The 20,528-nt window shown below is 41.5% G+C and overlaps 1 protein-coding gene across 4 annotated transcripts in view; it reads right to left on the reverse strand.

Moving 5' to 3' along the window:
• The window catches only part of ryr3 (ryanodine receptor 3), a 92,661-nt gene that overhangs the window by 46,984 nt on the left and 25,149 nt on the right, over positions 1 to 20,528 (reverse strand). For all 4 annotated transcript variants that reach the window (XM_081377716.1, XM_081377717.1, XM_081377715.1 and 1 more), the window contains 16 exons: positions 18,651 to 18,750; positions 18,436 to 18,529; positions 18,208 to 18,282; positions 16,949 to 17,105; positions 16,351 to 16,515; positions 13,201 to 13,322; positions 12,843 to 13,023; positions 12,628 to 12,763; positions 9,822 to 9,917; positions 9,406 to 9,524; positions 8,324 to 8,457; positions 7,259 to 7,500; positions 2,186 to 2,378; positions 1,552 to 1,768; positions 1,244 to 1,348; positions 314 to 417 (listed from right to left, as the gene is read on the reverse strand). In XM_081377716.1, the coding sequence (XP_081233842.1) occupies positions 314 to 417; positions 1,244 to 1,348; positions 1,552 to 1,768; positions 2,186 to 2,378; positions 7,259 to 7,500; positions 8,324 to 8,457; positions 9,406 to 9,524; positions 9,822 to 9,917; positions 12,628 to 12,763; positions 12,843 to 13,023; positions 13,201 to 13,322; positions 16,351 to 16,515; positions 16,949 to 17,105; positions 18,208 to 18,282; positions 18,436 to 18,529; positions 18,651 to 18,750 (2,240 nt within the window). The remainder of the gene's footprint in view (positions 1 to 313; positions 418 to 1,243; positions 1,349 to 1,551; positions 1,769 to 2,185; positions 2,379 to 7,258; positions 7,501 to 8,323; positions 8,458 to 9,405; positions 9,525 to 9,821; positions 9,918 to 12,627; positions 12,764 to 12,842; positions 13,024 to 13,200; positions 13,323 to 16,350; positions 16,516 to 16,948; positions 17,106 to 18,207; positions 18,283 to 18,435; positions 18,530 to 18,650; positions 18,751 to 20,528) is intronic.

Genomic DNA, 20,528 nt, shown 5'->3' on the forward strand with positions numbered 1-20,528 from the left:
TTTCAGAAAACTGAGGAAATGATCAGACAAACAGTATGAGCAATACTTTATGAAAGATGCAAGTCGAAGTGTCAAAGACAAGTAGTGTACAAGAAATGAATCTGTTCAACACCTCATCGAGCTGGTTATTGCGTTTCAATCTAAATACTGCTGAGTCTAGAGGCCGTATTGGGATGAATTTGCAGCCACAGCCTATCAATATTTACTGATGTGCATTTAATTACAATAAGCATTCTAATAATCGTAGCCCAAGGTAAAGCCTTTTACAGCATATGCAAGTCTGTATTATAGGGGACATTGAGGTAATACTCACTTCAAAGTTTCAGTTGACATTTGTAGGTTATAATTCTTTTCTGTTTCTGGCAGTTTAGAAAAGTCGACAAGACAAGGGTGCTGTCTCTTGTTGTCATCACGAACCTAAAAAATAGCAATTTATATTGATTAGTGAGTGAAATAATAAATCAACAAGGGCCGATTTCATGTGGAATATGGAAAGTCAATACTCCAAAACTAATACCACACTCTAATTCATGACACGTATAACTCTTTAGATTTATGTGATGCGAGAGAGAATGCTAAAGTGTTTAGGATTGAATAATGGTGGCAGAATGAAAGTGGCATTGTGCTTGCCAAGCCGCTCTTGTTCTGTGACCCCACACACTCACAGCAATGCCACATTGAGCCAGCAAAATCTTATTAAAATCTGATTAATCAGAGACCAGCTGGGCCTCTGAAATATTTGTTATTAATAAATGCTAAGATCTGGCCTCAGGAGTAACGGCAGCGCTCAACCACAATTCATTTTTCTGCCACGCTCTTGGACAGCACGCTGCTCATTAAGATTGTCTTAACTACTGTAATACCGCAAAGCTCTGTCATCAGAGTGCTTTTCCACTGTGCTCTGCAATTTTGCATTTACTCTCCTGCAGCGATCAGTGGAAGAAATAAGACCGGATCAAAGTACTTTCCTTTTGCCATTACTATCTAAAAATAAGATCTGCATGGCCATCTGCTGTGTAGCTACTTGGGATGCTTAAATATTCATTTAGACTGCAGCCAAGGACTCTCAATTCAGGTTGACATTTTCAATTATCCTTCTCTGGGTTCCTCCAGTAGTTAAAGTTACACAGCAGAAATTATCCTGATATCCGAGCTTGTGTCATACAGAGAGGATCTTGCTTTTGCTGAGAAATTCTGATGATGCTATTTAGTATTTTCACAGTCCCCTGAAATGTTTTCCTACCTTGCCGTACATCCAACCAAGCTCTATTTTGTTCATGCCCCAGAGCTCATGGATGTTCTCAGCCAACTTGTCCCGCACATTTTCAAGATATGGAGGCAGGACAATCTGGATCATAAGACAACACCAACAACAAAAAAATACAAATGTAAAATTACAAAACCAATATTTATGTCTGTCTTTGTCTTCATTTGATAGTAACACTAAGCCATTTCAGACTTGAATTCAGAATCTTGAATTAATTGAGCAGCCCTAGCAGAGCTTGATAACATGTAGAAAAGAGTGTAAAATATGGTGAGTTAATATCTCACCTGGCTGGTGTCGACAGGAACAGGAATGAAGGAAGCCTGGGACAGGAACTCTGTGGTGCCCAGCAGATCTCTCACTCCTTCCAGGTCTCTTTTATACTCCTTCACGGGCTCCACACGCATCTTTTCTTTGGGGAGCAGGGCTTCATAACATGGTGCATAGCCCGCAGGAGGAAGGAACTTAAAGTCTCCATGGCGACCACCCAACAAGAAACGGACCCTTGAGGAAAAATAAAGAAAGATGGCATTTAAACTCATGATCAATTACTTGATTAATCCTAATACACCACCGGGTTGTTCAAAAATGTCTTGGTGCTACTTAATTTGTTTGGATTTGGTTGAGAAGTCAAATGATGAGTAATGGCCTTTCTCTGTTGATTGAACATAGAGCGAAAGAAGAAAGGGTTCATTTGTCACACAGAACTACTCCTGTACAATCATTTCAGAAGAGCTAAGCTCAAAGTGAAAATGATAGAAACAAACTTGTTGACTGATTGTTACAGAATTTTGTCCTCGTTAATATTAAAACTAATGTATACTGTAAATCCGACTATATTTATTCTTGCTATTTATGTATCTGTATTAACACAACCCGACAGATCAGCAGTGTTGGGCACTTTATATTGGAGAAACTCACTTGACCCCTGCAGAGAAACTGACGACGGGAAAGAAGAAGCCATCTACGTTGAAGTCTTCAAACATGCCTTGAACGGGCTGACCGTTAATTCGGAAAGACATGCTAGGGGCTCCGAGATCCAGACAGCAGCTCACCACATCATCTGAATTCAGCAAGTGCTGGTTAATAGAGGCCACGGCCCGTGGGATTCGCCCTATCATAAGTGGAGAGAATAAAGAATTTAGTAGATTTGTGTGAATACTGCTGCTAAAACAAGAGAATCAGAAATGATTTATGAGTTACATTCATATATGAGTTCCCTTTCAAGGGAACTCGCGTTGCGTCGAGTTTGACGCTATGGGAACGCTTTGCGTGATGATGTCTTGAAGCACATGTAAAATCAGTCCAATGGCGTGGCGGAGCGTCAGATGCGGGTGACGTCACGTACCAGGAAACTATAAAGCCTGCTTGAAAACAGAGAGCGACAGCTTCTGTGTCTTCAGTAGCGCTTTATGTGAAATCTGTCTCTGTCTATTTATTGTTGCCTGATAGACCCGGTGTTTCTCATCAGGGTGCGGAAGCACGCGCGGCGGTTTCTTCCCCCCTGATGGTTACACAAACACTGCAATTGTCCAGTTCTGAGGAACTGGATGTTGTTAATGTTGAAGAATTGCTGGATGTAGTGACAAGAGCAGTCGATAGACTATGTATTGTGTGGCAATCTTATAAACAGGACGTTCGTTCAAATAAATAAATAAATAAATAATAAACTTGACGAACGCTTCCTGCCCTCACGTGCACAATCACAACGCCGAAATCTGCCGTTTTTCCCCGATCTCCATACTGAGGTGTCGAGATCGTGGGAGAAACCAGTGTCATATAGAGTGTTTAATTCCAAATATATCTGATTATTCCTCTATTTTCTGGTTAAAGAGACATGGTTATGAGGAGATGCCAAAGGTGGGAGAGACGCTCGCGAGCTATCTCTCTCTAGCAATAGCATCGTCCCTAAGTGTTTCGGCATTGCCTAAATAAGCCCCTCAGAGTGACATAAAAAAAATAAAAAATATATCTCTGGTGGGCAAGGCTTATTCCGCGTGTGTTTATACACGATGTCTTTGCCATTTATGCTAACCCTGCCACTTTGTGTGTTTCGGGGCGCAGTGGTCTCCGGCGAGCACATATCTCAGGGTCCACCCGGAAACGTAGTGGTCCTGGGATGCTTGCCCCCTCCGAGGAGGGTCCTAGAGCAGTCAGTTCAGTCGTTCCCTGCCGGTTCGCCATACAGGGCACTGAATTGGTCGCTCGAGTAACATCTACACCAGTCTTGAGAGGCTGGTTCTCTTAGTAAATTTTTTGTCCTGATGCTCGAGGGCTCAGGACAATGAGGGTAGTCCCCCCCCCCGAAGTGCAGCGGTCAACACCTCTTTTCACGGTGCCCGTCTCTCTTCGGTACCCTTAGGGGACCGTTCTGCCAACCCTGCCACCTCTGGTGTTTCAGGGCGCAGCGGTCTCCGGCGAGCACATATCTCAAGGTCCACCCGGAAACGTAGTGGCCTCGGGATGCCCGCCCCCTCTGAGGAGGGTGCTAGAGCAGTCTGTTTGGTCGTTCCCTGCCGGTGCGCCGTTACAGGGCGACGAACCGACTGCTCAACAGCAGGAGAAAAATACGGTGCCGTCTCTCTTCGGTGCCCTCAGGGGACCGTTCTGCCAACCCTGCCGCCTCCGGTGTTACAGGGCGCAGCGGTCTCCGGCGAGCACATATCTCAAGGTCCACCCGGAAACGTAGTGGCCTCGGGATGCCCGCCCCCTCTGAGGAGGGTGCTAGAGCAGTCTGTTTGGTCGTTCCCTGCCGGTGCGCCGTTACAGGGCGACGAACCGACTACTCAACAGCAACAAAATCCAGAAACCAGTCTCGAGAGACTGGTACCTCTAGTAGAATCTTTGACAGCGTGGAAGCTACTGTCAAATGTTTCTCGTTGGGTCTTGCAGACCGTGGAAAAAGGGTATTAGATACAATTCTGGTAACGCCCACCGCGGTTTATGGGGATCCTGCCCACAATGGTGGGCCCCGAGCAGGTTCTGGTTATGGAACAGGAAGTAAACACTCTGTTAGAGAAAGGGGCCATAGAATATGTACCTCCCTCCAACAGGGAAACCGGGTTTTTCAGCCGGTACTTCATAGTTCCAAAGTAGGACGGGGGATTGCGTCCCATTTTAGGTCTTCGAGTTGTCATGCAGCTCAAGTTCAAAATGTTAACATTGAGACAATCGTGCCACAGATTAGTCCGAGGACTGGTTTGTCACGATAGACCTCAAGGACGCATATTTCCATCCGTCCGTGTCATTGGAAGTTCCTGAGGTTTGCTTTCGGGGGCAAAGCATACCAATATCGAGTTCTTCCATTCGGCCTGGCTTTATCACCCCGCACTTTCACCAAATGCGTGGATGCAGCTCTGGCGCCTCTGCGCCTCCGGGGTATTCGCATCACGAACTACATCGACGATTGGTTGATTTTAGCTCAGTCGCATTAGATGGCGGTTCAACATCGAGACGTTGTTCTCGCCCATATGAAAGAGTTGGGGTTACGGCTGAACGGCAAGAAGAGTGTGCTTCTCTATTTTTGAGGACCACTTTTTTAGGCGTGGTTTGGGATTCAGTGTCGATGCAGGCACGCCTGTCATCGCCACGCTTCGATCCTGGCAGCTGTGAGAAGTGTAAAGCTAGGCCAGCTACTCACTGTCAAACAGTTCCAGAGACTGTTGGGTCTCATGGCAGCAGCTTCCAACGGGATACCTTTTGGACTGCTGTACATGAGGCCCCTGCAGTGGTGGCTCAGGACCAGAGGGTTTTTCCCCGAGGGGCAACCCATTTCGCACAATCAAGGTCACGCGGTGATGCCTACGTGCCTTGGTTATGTGGAAGAAACCTTGGTTCCTGTCCCAGGGCCCAGTGCTGGGAGCTCCTTGTCGTCGCAAACTGCTAACGACGGATGCTTCCCTCACGGGTTGGGGAGCGATCCTGAGGGTCGCTCATCTCAAGGTCTGTGGGAAGACCATCATCGTTCCTGGCATTCTATAGCCTAGAGATGTTAGCTGTCTTCCGGGCTCTGAGGAGCTTTATCACAGGTATCAGGGGACACCATGTGTAGTACATACGGACAACACGTCGGTAGTCGCCTATATCAACCACCAAGGGGGTTTGCGCTCGCGCCCGTTATGCAACTTGGCACGCCATATCCTCTTGTGGTCCCAGGGAAAGCTGCTGTCTCTCAGGGCAGCGTACATCCCCGGGGTCCAGAATATAGGAGCAGCCACTCTGTCGAGACAGGGGCTGAGGCCCGGGGAATGGAGGCTCCACCCCGAGGTGGTGGAGCTGATATGGAGGGAGTTTGGCAAGCACAAGTGGATCTGTTTGCGTCTCGAGAGACGTCTCACTGTCCACTTTGGTTCTCCCTCACGCATCCAGCTCCTCTGGGACTGGATGCTATGGTGCAGACGTGGCCGAGGCTACGTCTGTACGCTTTTCCCCCAGTTGCTCTGCTCCCGGGAGTTCTGGAAAGAGTTCGCAGGGACCGGGTTTGCCTGCTTCTGATAGCCCCGCACTGGCCGGGCAGAGTATGGTTTCCCGACCTCGTGTCTCTCCTCGACGGGCCTCCCCTGGAGCTACCCGTCAGGAGGGATCTTCTGTCCCAAGCGGAGGGCTCGATATTTCACCCCCGACCAGAACTGTGGAACCTGTGGGCTTGGCCTCTGAGGGGGCCCAGCGCATAGTGTCAGGTCTCTCAACTGAGGTTGTTGAGACCATTCTACAGTCCAGAGCTCCCTCCACGAGGAAACTTTATGCCCTGAAGTGGAGACTATTCACTTCTTGGTGTAGTGACTGTCGGTTGGACCCAGTTAACTGCCCACTTGGTACAGTGCTGGAGTTCCTGCAAGAACGGTTCACTGCAGGTCTAAACCCCGTCCACTTTAAAGGTTTATGTGGCGGCCATAGGTGCTTACCACATGCTTTTGGGTGGAATCTCTGTGGGGAAAGACCCCTTGGTATCTCGTTTCCTTCGTGGCACTTGAGGCTGAGGCCTGCAGTTTGCTCTAGGGTCCCTCCATGGGGTTTGTCCTTTGCGCTGCAAGGCCTTTCCCTGGCCCCTTTTGAGCCTATTGAGGAGGCTCCAGAGAAGTTCTTGACACTGAAAGCTCTGTTCCTTCTAACTATTTTCTGCAGGCCTTCTGTCCTCTTCCTTTTCACGGACCAGGAAAGAACTATTTGCTTTGCCCAGTTCGGGCGTTAGACGCTATGTCCACAGAGCTGCCCTGTGGCTTAAAACTACCAATTATTTGGGTGTTTCGGGTCCCCTAACAAGGGATATCCAGTGTCTAAGCAAAGGATGAGCAAGTGGGTGGTTAGGCCATTTCGCTTGCTTATGAAGCAGCCGGACAGCCTTCTCCTATGGCTGTCCGGTCGCACTCTACTAGGAGTATGGCGGCCTCCAAGGCCCTTATATCAGGAGTTTCCTTACAGGACGTTTGTGATGCGGCAGGCTGGTCCTCACCGCACACATTCGTCAGGTTCTACTCTCTGGATTTGGACTCTACTCCAGGGTCTCATGTTCTGTCTTCCTAGTGCTGCTCACTTGATTTCACACAGGACAGACATTCGTAGCTATGGTGGCGTTGGTATAGACGTTCCCATAGCGTCAAACTCGACGCAACGCGAGTTCCCTTGAAAGGGAACGCCTCGGTTACGACTGTAACCTCGGTTCCCTGAAGAGGGAACGAGCGTTGCGTCACCTTGCCATATCTCCTTCATGCCTGTCAGCGGCTACTTCAGACTTTTTACGAAGCTGTCGCTCTCTGTTTTCAAGCAGGCTTTATAGTTTCCTGGTACGTGACGTCACCCGCATCTGACGCTCCGCCACGCCATTGGACTGATTTTACATGTGCTTCAAGACATCATCACGCAAAGCGTTCCCATAGCGTCAAACTCGACGCAACGCTCGTTCCCTCTTCAGGGAACCGAGGTTACAGTCGTAACCGAGGCGTTTTTCATAATGTCATATTAGATTAGCTAGTGAGGAACATGGGTAAAACATACCTGACCACAGATGAAGTCCATCAAAACTGTAGGAGTAAAGATCGTCACCCGCACCATTTCCTCCCCAACCCTCTCCACCCCCAGGATAGGGGGCATAGCCTTTAGTGGTGGCCCAGCCAACTCGAAGGTGGGTGGGCTCACTGGTTACATAGTGGTCTACTTGATCGATGATCAGCTCAAAGTACCATTTCTTATACTGCGCAGAGCCCTCATTAATGCCCAGGAAGATGTTGGGTCTCATACTGTATAAAAAGAGATCGCATTGGAATTATAGGAGAAAAAAAAATACATCAATTATTAACAAATATTCCATTAACAAATAACTCCATAGAGGATGTTTGAGTGTTGACAATGACTGTTAGCTTCACAAAAAATATATAATTGTCTAAATTAGTATTTTTTTGTCTTGTGGTCTAGTAAATGTACTCTGTCGACAAACACTTTTTTTCTTGTTTTATTCATAAATCTAAAAAAGTGGTTCATGCTTAAAACAAGAATGGAGCAAAAACAGTAAAAGTAATTTAAATACAATTTTAATCTTACATTTTAATTTAAATAGAAAATCTGACACAAGATGTGAAAAACACGTCTTATTTTCTTATGCAAATTTGCTTCTCAAATAAATCTTGTTTAAAGTTTTTGGCATACATTTTTTTAAAGAAATCAATACTTTTATTTAGCAAGCACACATTATTGATCAAAATATTGATCAAAAGTGACAGTAAAGCCTTTTACATTGTTACAAATGATTTCTATTACAAATAAATGCTGTTTTTTTTTTGTTTTTTTTTCCATTCTATTATACAAAGAATCCTGGAAAAAAATGTCTCATAGTTTTCACACAAATATTAAGCAGCGCACTTGTTTTCAACATTGATAATAATAAGAAGTGTTTCTTGAGTGGTAGATCAGGATATTAGAATGATTTTTGAAGGATCATGTGACACTGAAGACTGGAGTATCGGCTGCTTTAAGAATCACAGGAATAAATTAAATTAAATAACTTCTGAATAAGAAACGTTTTTCACATTTGTGTGTATGGGGGTGGGTGAGTGGTTTGTCTACCTTTGGACATCATTGACCAGACGTGTCTGGAGCAGCAGGTCTCTCTTGGGAAGCAGGTGATCACAGATGAAATTCTGATTGGCTCTCACAGCCACACCATTGCAGACACACAGGGAACAGAGAACATCTAGAATCTGAAAAGGAGTGTGGGATACAATTTAACAATGCTGTAGTTTTATTGCTTTAAACACATTTTATACTGCACATTTTCCCTATGTACAACTTTATAGTCTTGTGCTTACATATTCTCAAGTGCATACTTGAGAGGGTTTGCTAGCGTAACATGCTGTGCAGCTCCTAGAATGTATTTACGAGTTTACATGACCTACATTTTATAAGACAGAGGAATTCTCAAGTCAAGTAGCACGGGTCTAAGCTAGCAGAAACACCTGCCCCTTGTTAAAATGTCTGGATGTTTGCACCTCTCATTGCACCTTGTGACGTTTAAGCAATTTTTTTACTCTGCTGTTCAACAACTGGGGTCAGGAAGATTCTTTTTTCTTTTTAAAAGACATTAAAGGCAGTTATAATGTTACAAAAAAATGTATTTCAAATAAATGCTGTTCTTTAGAATTGTATATTTATTAAAGAATTCTAACAAAAACTTAGCACGATTTCCACAAAAATATTAAGCAGCACAACTGTTTTGAACATTGATATAATAAGAAATGTTTCTTGAGCAACAAATCAGCATATTAGAAGATTGTGACACTGAAGACTGGAGTAAAAAAAAAACAGCAAAACTGTTTTTACTGTATCTTTTTCATCAACTAAATGCAGCTGTGGTGAGCATAAGAGACTTTTTTTCAAAAACATTTCAAATCTTGCCGACCGCAAACTTCTAAACCGAATTGTATGTCTCCCCCATAATATAGAAATGTACAGATTCACACTAAATCTGAAGGATTTATCTATGAAACTGCATTTTCAGCTCTTCATATAATATTTATACTATTCAGGACTGCAGGTCTTAGTTTCCATCTAAAGACTTTGGATGGTCAGCAACATCCTTTATATTCCATACTCTACTATACATAATCTGTGTATGTGTGTGTGTGCTTGTAGAAATAGCAAATGCTGACCTTGTGGTTGCGCCCATGCTTGTACAGCAGAGAAATAATGGATTTGATGTGGGCCTTCTGGATGATGTTCAGAGATTCTGGACTCTCGATTAGGACACAATGAAGCACCTCTAAAATGCCTGTATAGAATTGCTTTATTAATATTGCAATGCAGTAAACACAAGAAATGATCAATGCATTACATAATCAGATAGCAGAGAGTTGTATAAGCAAATTACTACAATTGTCCACATGATGCTATTAATCCCATGTAATACTTCAGTGACATGAAGCTAAAGCTAAAACCATTGACATATGTGCAGATGCTGATGGTGGAGCACTCAGTTTATGGCTACGTAAGACAGACTGGATAATGTATAACCCCTCTATAATCAGTGCTAATGAATGTGTCTAATTTGACATATAGCGGTATTTACCTGATGAGGACTCCAATCGCTCTAGCTTGCTGACTAGCCAATCCAGCTTGCGAGAGAACTGTGTGCAGTTGGTTCTGTTGCCTCGAATCAGAGCGGCTAATGGACAAAAATCAATGGCAATAAGCTCAAAGTTACACTGATTTTCCTACATACCTCAGACTACAATCCCTTTCACTATCCTTCACACAAGGTTTCCCACCTAAATGGTCATATTCTAAAATGAATGCACCTTCTGGTGTGTGTGTGTGTGTGTGTGTGTGTGTGTGTGTGTGTGTGTGTGTGTGTGTGTGTGTGTGTGTGTGTAAAATAGGGCTTGCATAGACTAGTCGAGTAGTCGATAGATCGACTACTTCAACCACTAGTCGACGCTGTCGGAAACAATCGATTACTCGAGCGTCCATTAAACATAAATGAATTAAAAATGGCGAACGTCACCAACAGACACCACGCGTCAGATGTGTGGAAGAATTTCATCAAGGATGACAAAAATATTGTAATTTGGCCAACTCTGCAAGAGGCCGTTCACATATTGCTTCTAAAAACGTGTGGAAAGCGCGCGCGGCCGTGCCGCTGTCTCCTACAAGCGCTTGCGCTCCCGTGGCGTCTGTCGTTGCTATGCAACCAAACTGCGCTCTACATGATGACGACGAAGAAGTATCATTCAGCAAAGGATTCATTTATTTCTAGCCCTTGCATTAGCTTTACTACTAGATATATTTCTGGAGATGAGAAGGAAAAACCCGCCTGGACAAACTAGCGCACCAGGTCCGTTGCTTTCATTATGAGCGCGCTCGCCGCGCGCCTACATTTGAAATAACGACCTTGAGCGCGGAAAAGACGCGATATGTGAACGGCCCCATAGAAGCAGACGTCTGAAATGAAAGGCAAGAACGGCTATTTATTTGGCTTTAGACTGTTACATGAAAATTTAAAAATGAAATGTCATAATTATAATGTTTTGAGAATTTACTTATGTAATTGTTGCATTAGGCTATGAATTAATAAATGTTTATTGATAAGATCTAGCTATTTCATGTCTTTTCATATACAGTAGCATAAACGACGAGTAGTCGAGTAACTCGAGTATTGTTTTGATAAGAAATCGACTAGTAGAAATCAGTAGTCGTGCAACCCCTAGTGTAAAATACTAAATAGGAGAAATCTAACCTAGACATTTTTCTCAGAGCAATCAATCAAACTCAACCCCAGAGCTAAAGGCACTTTGCTGAGAAATTGTCTAGGCTGTTTTGAAGCGCTAACCCCCTGAAAAGAGCTGCTTCCTGTGGCAGCAAATGCATCCATATGGAGCCTTTAAAAACTGGCTGTTGTCACTAGCATAATGTATCACGCTACTGTTCGCCAGACAGACTCAGCACGGCCCCTCTCAAGGGTGACCTCAGCGACTGGAGCGAGCAAAATTTGGAGCGAGCCTTGATGGGGGCTCTGATAAATGCCAAGCCAGTCAAGGTGAACTGAGGAGAGTGTTTACGCTCACTGGATGCTGATGTGATGTCAAAATTTAAAACAAAAATCATTTGCTAAAGATACTGTTCTTTAGAGTGCTGCAAGAAAGAGTACCATAACTCCTAAATAAATTCGCATTTTTGGACTTCCGGTTTCATAGTCCCAAAATTAAATGAGTTTTTGTTTAAATGCCTGACCATATTTACTCAATATAGTCTGCTTTACATTGTGTTTACACTTGTGCTCTTGCAAACTATTATAAATAAAATTTTCCAATTTGTAGATTTTAAATAAAAAGTCGTCAAAAACTTAGTTAGTGATGACCAGTGTTGGGGATAACGAGATACAAATAGCACATGTTACATAATCAGATTACTTTTTTTCAAGTAATGAGTAAAGTAACACATTATTTTTAAAGTTAAACAAAATATCTGAGTTGTATTTTCAATTAAGTAATGCAGCTAAATTGCCTTTACACTTGTAAAAAATAGAACTTGTAATTAAAAAGCAGAATAATATAAAGCAGCATAATGCTATATTGGTCTGAAAAAGACAGAAAGAGCCAAAGCCAGCTAAGGTGAGAAAAAGTAATGCATAAGTAATGTAACACATTGCTTTCCATAATTAATAACATAATTAGTTATTTTTTAAGGGGGTAATTCATTACTTTCCCCAACAAAAAAAAAAAAGAAATCATGAAAGTTTTGTTAATTTGTGAAGATTATCTTGATGACCAAAACTTGCAATGTTGTAATGAATTACTTCTAAAAGTAATTTTCCCCAACACTGGTAGTGACTTATTTTATTATAGCCTTATTTTAGCTTTTTACCTCAGCCGATTGTATTTAGGCTTGAAAATAAAAACACTTTGAAATAAAAAACTTCATTTGTGTTAAATTGTGAAGATTATCAAATTCAGCTTTTGTTGATCATAGAGCTTCTTTTCTGCAATAATCTAAAAGTCAGTTTTTTATCAAGGGGAAAACTTTTGGGTTGGCCTACAAAAATATATAATCCCTGCAGCACACTTTTATTACTACTAATAAAAGTAGTATTCAAATGCTTCAGGATCTACAAAAATATTGAAAAAGTAGCAGAAATAAAATGGTCTCAATAGATTTCTGAAGCAATTTTGCTTCGATCTCAACTTTTAATATCTTGAACAAGGTCCTTCTTCTCTAACTGTATGTTTGCCCTCCATAAATCAGGCTGAGAGTCAACAACAAGGTGATAAAAGAGAATAGAATTGCTATTTAACTGCCTCTAATAACTGTCATGTCTCTCCATCATCACCTTCCGTGAACAGCTGAAGGCTTTGGGAATGTGATTGAATTCTTCTTACCCAGAAGCTCATAGAGGAGGTTGAGAATGTCCTTCCATGCCTCTCCGGCCTCCTCGCCAGCTAGCTCCTCGAACTCAGCGGCACTGTTGTACACGTTTAGCCGATCGATGCAGTTTGAGACCAAGGTTAGCATTCCCTAAAATAATCAGAATAAGTGTCAGCCTGTACATTGTATGATCCTGAATCTAATAAGGCATGTGTGAGTTGTATTCAACCTCCTCTTTGAAGAGATCTTGGCGCTTAATGAGAGATCGAAGCTGCCTCTGTTTCTCCTCATGTTCGAGCTCAGAGTCTGGCTGCTGGAAGTACACAATGAGGTCGTTGAGGGTCTGCAGCACTTCACACACAGGCAGAGTCACCTCTGTAGCCTTTTCTCCATTCAAACCATCCAGACCCCTAAGACCAGAATAATACAATTATCAATACTATTTAAATTATTATTTCATATTTTTTTATATTTTAATATTAAAACATTAGGAATTTAATAACTAGTCTCATGGTACATTGCACTCAGTTATGAGAGGTCTATTGTACTATTTGAGCATTTGAGCTCTGTGAGTTAGAGTCTTGTACCTGATGAACTGAGTGAAGAGGTGGGTGGTATTACGAATGATGCGAGCCGCCCTGGACTCCTCGTGCTGGCAGAGCTGCAGAGTCAGCCCGTCATCCATATGGCCCTCAAGAGACAGGACAGCCTGTACACATCGTAAATGTACATTAGCATTGACTGAAGAGTAAAACAGCTGACGAACCAGTTCAGATATTCAAGGTTCAAAAGTTTCGCATTTTTTTATTTAAAGGGTTAGTTCACCCAAAAATTCTGTCATAATTTACTCACCCTCATGTTCCCTCAAGATGTTCATCTTCGGAACACAAATGAAGATATTTTAATCATGAAATCTAAAGGAGATCTCTGTCCTTCCATTTACAGTCTACATAACTACTAATTTGATGCTTCAAATAGTTCATTAACAGATCATAAAACTGATATTTAGATATTTAGTCTGTATTTTCTGAAGAGACATAATCGTTTTATATGACAAACAGATTGAATTTAGGCTTTCACACATCAGTTGTGGTAAACGTGCTTGACGTGTGAGAACCAATGAGGTTAATTCTCATGTGTTACACAGCACGTTTGAGCTTCCACAAGAACCAATGAGGTTTGTTCTCTGTTCTCAACTGGGTCTCTTTTGGAAAGGTTCTAAAGGTTTGTAACGACATGAGGGAAAGTAAATGAAGACAAAATTTCTTTCTTTTTTTTCCATTTTCATCACAAATTATATTACCAGTATAACAATTAGAATTTTCTGAAAAATGTTGAATTTCAGAGTGTATTAGTATTTGTCATTTTTGCTTAATAATGAACATCTGACCATCTGTACCAAGAAATAGTGCAGAATCTGAAATAATGCTAATTTTTTTAAAGTTGCAATTTTGCTCATTTTCAGGTTTAAATTTAATTCTGAGTCCCAGGTTTTAAATGTGGCCTCAGAGTTTTGTACAAAACACTAGAAAAGGTTCCTATTCGACGTCGCGGAGAACAGAAAGTATGATAATCTCAGGTAGGCTACTGTTTATGTGCTTTATTTAATGTTAAAAGCGTCTGTGTGAGTTTGAGTATCATTTTGTGTGTCTTTTATACTGAAAGCAACAATTCACCTCAGATCTTCAAAATAAATAAAAGTGAACAAGAACGTTCAAACTGTCAACTCATTGTTAACAGACAAGTGTATTCTGTGACAACAATTGTTTCAGTAACTCAGTATGTATTTTTAATAGTGTTAATATTCATGAATTTGATTATGTACTTAACCATTTCAATCAGAGTGCTGGGAGCTTGCCGAGAGAGCCCGTCAACGCGCTCTTCAGATTGGCTGAATTTGAATTTTGATAGACTACATCGCGTCCCATAGTTGCGTCGCATCTGGTGTGGACAGTCAAATTATTTTTCGCTGAAATCTTATCGCATCGCGTCAGGTTATGACACGGTGTCAGAGTCTGTGGTCATACTGTATTTATCAGTACTTTTCTAATCTAGCATTTGGACAGGATGCTCATGAAGCCACTTTTTAATGTCAACATTAGTGCTTAGATTCAGGTCACTTACTGTAGTAATTTCAGTGGCCATTACAAATCTATGGGCTATGAAATCTATTCAGCTTGGCACCTCCTCCTCACAGGAAAGTCAGAGTCCGTCCAGCAGACTTCATAAGCTAAAAAATCAATATTGGTTTATTATTTTCGAAGTGAAAATCAAATCAAGTGTCACCAAAGTTGCGACTTTGGCTGCCTGGACTGTGCGTAAAAGTGGCATGCTTTTTCTGGCCTTTAGCCCAGAGTTAAGCTGCATACCATAAGGCTGGAAAGATGTGCAGTCCATGTGAACGTGTAATCCCGACCACTTCCCCAAAAACACACTGTCACCATGCCTACCTCATTATCACATTTAAACCACGGCCTCGTATATCCTACACTCTTCACAGAAGCCACTGCGGTTAAGCTTGAGCCAACATTAGACCATAATGTGAGCCCCATAATCTTTAATGGGATCATTACTTACGGCACATGATGTCATGAAAGATGTGTGTGTGTCATTCAAAGTCGTTGTAATCATGTACGTGTGACCTGGAGAGGGAGCTAGGTGATAGTTTCAGCCTCTTAGGACAAAAAAGCACAAGGACACTATCTCTTAGGGCTGACTTCTAATAGTCGAGGATTCGACGATTCGATTCGGAGAAGTCTGATTCGACTATGAACCTCATAGTCGAATACATGGGCGTCAGTTTGGTTTGAAATGTGCTGGGGACAGAGACGCATTCGCATTTTCAGAAGGGCTGGGTACCATTTTTATTTTATTTTTTCAGGTCATGTTTTAAAAGACGATGTCCTGTAGCTTACTAATGTAAATAAATAAAAATGTATTCAAAAATCTGCTTCACATTTTCAGCAGGGCTGCGGAGCGGCTGTGAGTTGACTCCACACGGTTCTCATGTGCGTTTAAAAGCTTTACATGGTTTAATGTACCTAAACAATGATTACCAAATTCCCCTCTCATGTTGCTCCACATAACCACTTAAAATGATAAAAAAAATTGAACCTAGAGTCCAATTATTATGGACGTTATCTGATATTAAGCGTTTCTGCTTCACATTTTCAGCAGGGCTGCGGAGCGGCTGTGAGTTGACTCCACACGGTTCTCATGTGCGTTAAAAAGCTGACTCCACACGGTTCTCATGTGCGTTAAAAAGCTTTACGTTGTTTAATGTACCTAAACAACGATTACCAAATTTCCCTCTCATATTGCTCCTCATAACCACTGAAAATGGTCAAAAAATCGAACCCAGAGTCCAATTATTATGGACGTTATCTGATATTAAGCGTTTCTGCTTCACATTTTCAGCAGGGCAGCGGAGCGGCTGTGAGTTGACTCCACGCGGTTCTCATGGGCGTGAAAAAGCTTTACGTGGTTTAATGTACCTAAACAACCATCACCAAATTTCTCTCTCATATTGCTCCTCATGTTTATGAAATGTTATGATATATGTGTGATATATATGTGTTTTTTAGCTCTTTTGTTTGAAATGGAAAAAATCTAGCTGCTATCAAAAAAAATAAATAAATAAATAAAAAGGTTCGACTATCAGTCGACTACGGCAAAATCTAACGAATCAGATTCGACTATGAAAATCCTTAGTCGAAAACAGCCCTACTATCTCTCACCCTTCTCTTCAGCGGTCCCAGGCGAGAAGATTTTGCATCAGGCGCTTGGTAGGACAGCCACAGGCCCGTGGACACATGCATGATGAAGCAGAACGAATCACCATATTTGATCTCTGCAACCCCCATACCATCAATATCACGCTTTGGGCCAGAGTCAATCTTTTCCTGAGAAGAGAAAGACAAATTGCAAAAGTCTGTGCCATTGCCATTACTGTGCCAACTCAATGTCATGTGGTCATGTGTAAGCTTTATTGAGATAAAAGTAGAGCAGCTTGTTTTATGACCTCTCTGCTTGTTACAGCAGAGCAAGGCTAATGCAACACCAATATACAGTAATAATGCATTGAGGATTAGTAATTGGGAAACAGATGTAGCAATTACAGAGTCTGAGCACTGACTAGCAGGGCTACAATCTAATAAAGTCAGTTTGTCCAATAGCTGAAGCTGTCTAGCTCTGAAAGTCAATGATTCATCTCATTTATTTTATTTTCTATTAAATATAAGGAATGTTACTGGCTCAATTGACTACATTTGTGGCATAAAGTTGCACAAACAAAAATTGAAAGCTAAAATCAGGGTTAAAATATATGGTTCAAACCTTGCTTGCCCGGAAACAGAAGGCAGTTGCAGTGGTGTCAGACTTCTCTCTGTCTATCAGTATCAGGCCATGTTCCTCTGTCTGGCCCAGGTAGTGACCGGTGGAGAGATGGCGCAGGCGGAAGGGTTGACCCCATCTGATGTGGCTCCCACTCCAGCTATAATTCAAGAAAAAAGACTACTCGGTGAGTATGCATCTTTTCATCTTCAAATATGAGACGCAAACAATTTTAATGCTTAATCAATCCATAAGACTTTGCAGAAGATTAGGAAACCTTTCGATTTTCTAAGTCATGGATTACATACACTGCTCACTGACCTGACTTTGAACTACCCTTTTGGGCATAATTGGAAAAGACAGAGGAGGAGAAACCAGTCTGGGGCATAAAAAATTTACTGCAGTTTCAACCCAAAGGATTTGTGTGTGTGTTTGTGTGCGTGTGTGCATGTGTGTGTGTGTCTGTGTGCGTGTGTGTGTGTGTGTGTACAGGTTTATATTACTTTGTGGGGACCAAATGATAGTACATAATAATACATTAATACAATTGATAGTAAAGGATAGACACAAGGATAGACCAGCCAGCGGTCCCCACGAGGGAAATGGGTTAATAAACATACTAAATTATATCTTTTTGAAAATGTAAAAATGCAGAAAGTTTTCTGTGATTTCTGTGGGTAGGGTTTGGGTTAGGGAATAAAAAAAATACAGTTTATACAGTATAAAAACCATTACACCTATGGAGAGTCCCCACAAAGATAGTGAACCAGACTGTGTGTGTGTGTGTGTGTGTGTGTGTGTGTGTGTGTGTGTGTGTGTGTGTGTGTGTGTGTGTGTGTGCCCTTGTTTATATTACATTGTGGGGACCAAATGTCCCCATAAGAATAGTAAAACCTGAGATCTCCTGAGACCAGCCAGCGGTCCCCACTTTTCAAAAGGCTTATAAATCACACAGGATGAGTTGTTTTGAGAAAGTAAAAATGCAGAATGTTTCCTGTGATGGGTAGGTTTAGGGGTAGGGTTAGTGTAAGGGGACAGAATATACAGTTTGTACGGTATAAAAACCATTACGTCTATGGAGAGTCCCCACAAAGATAGTGAACCAGACATGTGTGTGTGTGTGTGTGTGTGTGTGTGTGTGTGTGTGCGTGTGTGTGTGCGTGCGTGCGTGCGTGCGTGTGTGCGTGTGTGTGTGTGTGTGTGTGTGTGTGTGTGTTTGTGTGTGTACACAAGCAGGTAAGAAAGTGTGTATTTGATTTGACCTTATCCGAAGAGGCTCCAATCTCCATAAAGACCTGGCCTTGGACCCTCCTTTACCAGTCTCATAGTTCACCACTCTATAGGAAATAAAGAGATTAGTAGACATATTTTCTCAGATCGATGGATGGATATTTTCTATTTTGCCAATTTCTGAAATTGTCTATATGTTTTTGTAGATAGACAATGATAGACAGACAGACAGAACAATGGATGGATGGATGGATGGATACCTCTGTTGTGCTTCACTTTGTTCGGATCCTGGTATAGTGAGACTCTCGTCGTGCCCATGGAACAAGCGCATCACTTGCCCACCCAGAAGAAATCCTACAGAGACAAGGGAACAGAGAGACAATTCCTAACATCAACTGTGCTTTAATAACTAGTAAAGCTAGACAAAAGTAATAGATTTTGATTTTTGAAAGCACACAGCATTAACTTAACTCACCCACTGCCACGTTGCTTCTGGAGCAGGTAGGCTGAACATTCCACAGTGTTTGCATGAAAGAAGCATCCACTTGAATACTTCCATTGGAGATAGAGAGGTGCTGCAAAAGAGAGAAAGAGACAAGTGTTTTACTAAACTAACTATGCATGCATGTTTGTGCTTGCAGAATCGGAAAAAAAGAGAAAGGAAGGGAGAGCAAGGGAGACAGAGAGAAAGAGATATATCGAAAGGGAACAGGAAAAGAGATACTGCCATGTGGCCTTGATGCTGCCAGCCTGTCTGTGTTGTCAGCATCTGAGTTACAAATCTGTTTTTAAAAGATTACTGTCAAGAAAAATACAAACAGGATTGCCTTTCCCAGAACATGAGCTCTCTGCATGAGCAGCTCCCCAACCCCTTCCAAGGGACTTTTAGTTCATTCATAGCTGGAACAAAAACAATGCAACTGACCTGATCAAAAATGTGAGCAGTGCCTTAATTATAATAATGACTTTCAGAGGTGAAATATTTCTGGTCTCATGTAATAGGTATACTTTTTTCAACTTCATTTTTAACAAGAAAATTATGTTTTTGATACATTTTAATCTGGTTTTAGATCAGGTCATAGCACAGAATCAGCTATTCTTAGAGTACATAATGACATTTTATTGAAAACTGACTGGTAGCAGTGTTGTTTTGCTGGATCTTAGCACAGCATTTGACACGGTTGACCATTCTATCCTTATTGAACATCTAAGGCAGCATGTGGGCATCCAAGGAACTGCCCTGAGTTAGTTTGCCTCTTATCTTCAAAATATAACCTATTCTGTTAAAATTGTAAATTTCTCATCATCTATAGCTTCTCTTACCTTGGGGTCCCTAAGGTTTCATTTTGGGACCAGTGTTATTTTCATTTCATATGCTTCCTCTTGATTCTATTTTTTTTTTAAATATAGTACTTCATATAATTTTAATGCTGATGACACCCAGATGTATTTGCCTATGAAGTCTGTAGATGATACATCCATGAAATCACTTTCTGAATGTCTAAATCTCTATGTAAAATGCTGGATGAATAATAACTTTTTCCAGTTAAATGAGAAAAAGACAGAAATTATTATATTTGGGCCTAGTAGCTATGCAAATAATATAGCAACGAGTCTAGGTCCTCTATCATCCAATCTGCATACTTATGGCAAGAATATGGGATTTATTTTTGACACAGAGTTAAAGCTTGACAAACAAATCAATTCAGTTTTTAACTGCAAAATATTGCTAAACTTAAATCTGTCTTAACTTTCAGTGATCTGGAGAAAGTAACCCATGCTTTTATTTCTTCACGTCTTTATTACAGCAATGTTTTGTACCTGGGTGTAAGTCAGTCCTCGCTGTCACGTCTTCAGCGGGTAAAAAATGTGCTAGCAAGGTTGTTGACAAACACAAGAAAGAGGGATCATATATCCCGTACACTGTTAGAAAAATCTGTAGAAATTACAGTATTACTGGCAGCTACTTGCCAGTAACTTACTGTAGATTTAAATTTATGTTATTTACTGGCAACAATTTGTTCAAAATTAAATGAACATTAAACATTAACAAGTCTTTATCTTTACAGAATAAAACTAAAATAACATCCTCATGCAAAGCATTCTGGGAACCAAAATCTGAAGGAAAAAAAACAGAAAAAGGTTGATGAAGATTTCTGGTTCCCAGAATGCTTTGCATTAGATTGTTATTTTATAATTTTATTCTTTAAAGACAAAGACTTGTTAATGTTTAATGTTCATTTAACTTTGAACAAACTGTTGCCAGTAAATAACATAAATTTAAATCTACAGTAAGTTACTGGCAAACAGCTGCAAAACTACAGCAAATTTTTTACAGTGTACACTGGCTACC

Source organism: Scardinius erythrophthalmus (genome assembly GCF_964197995.2).
Source record: "Scardinius erythrophthalmus genome assembly, chromosome: 11".
Classification (NCBI taxonomy): Eukaryota; Metazoa; Chordata; class Actinopteri; order Cypriniformes; family Leuciscidae; genus Scardinius; species Scardinius erythrophthalmus.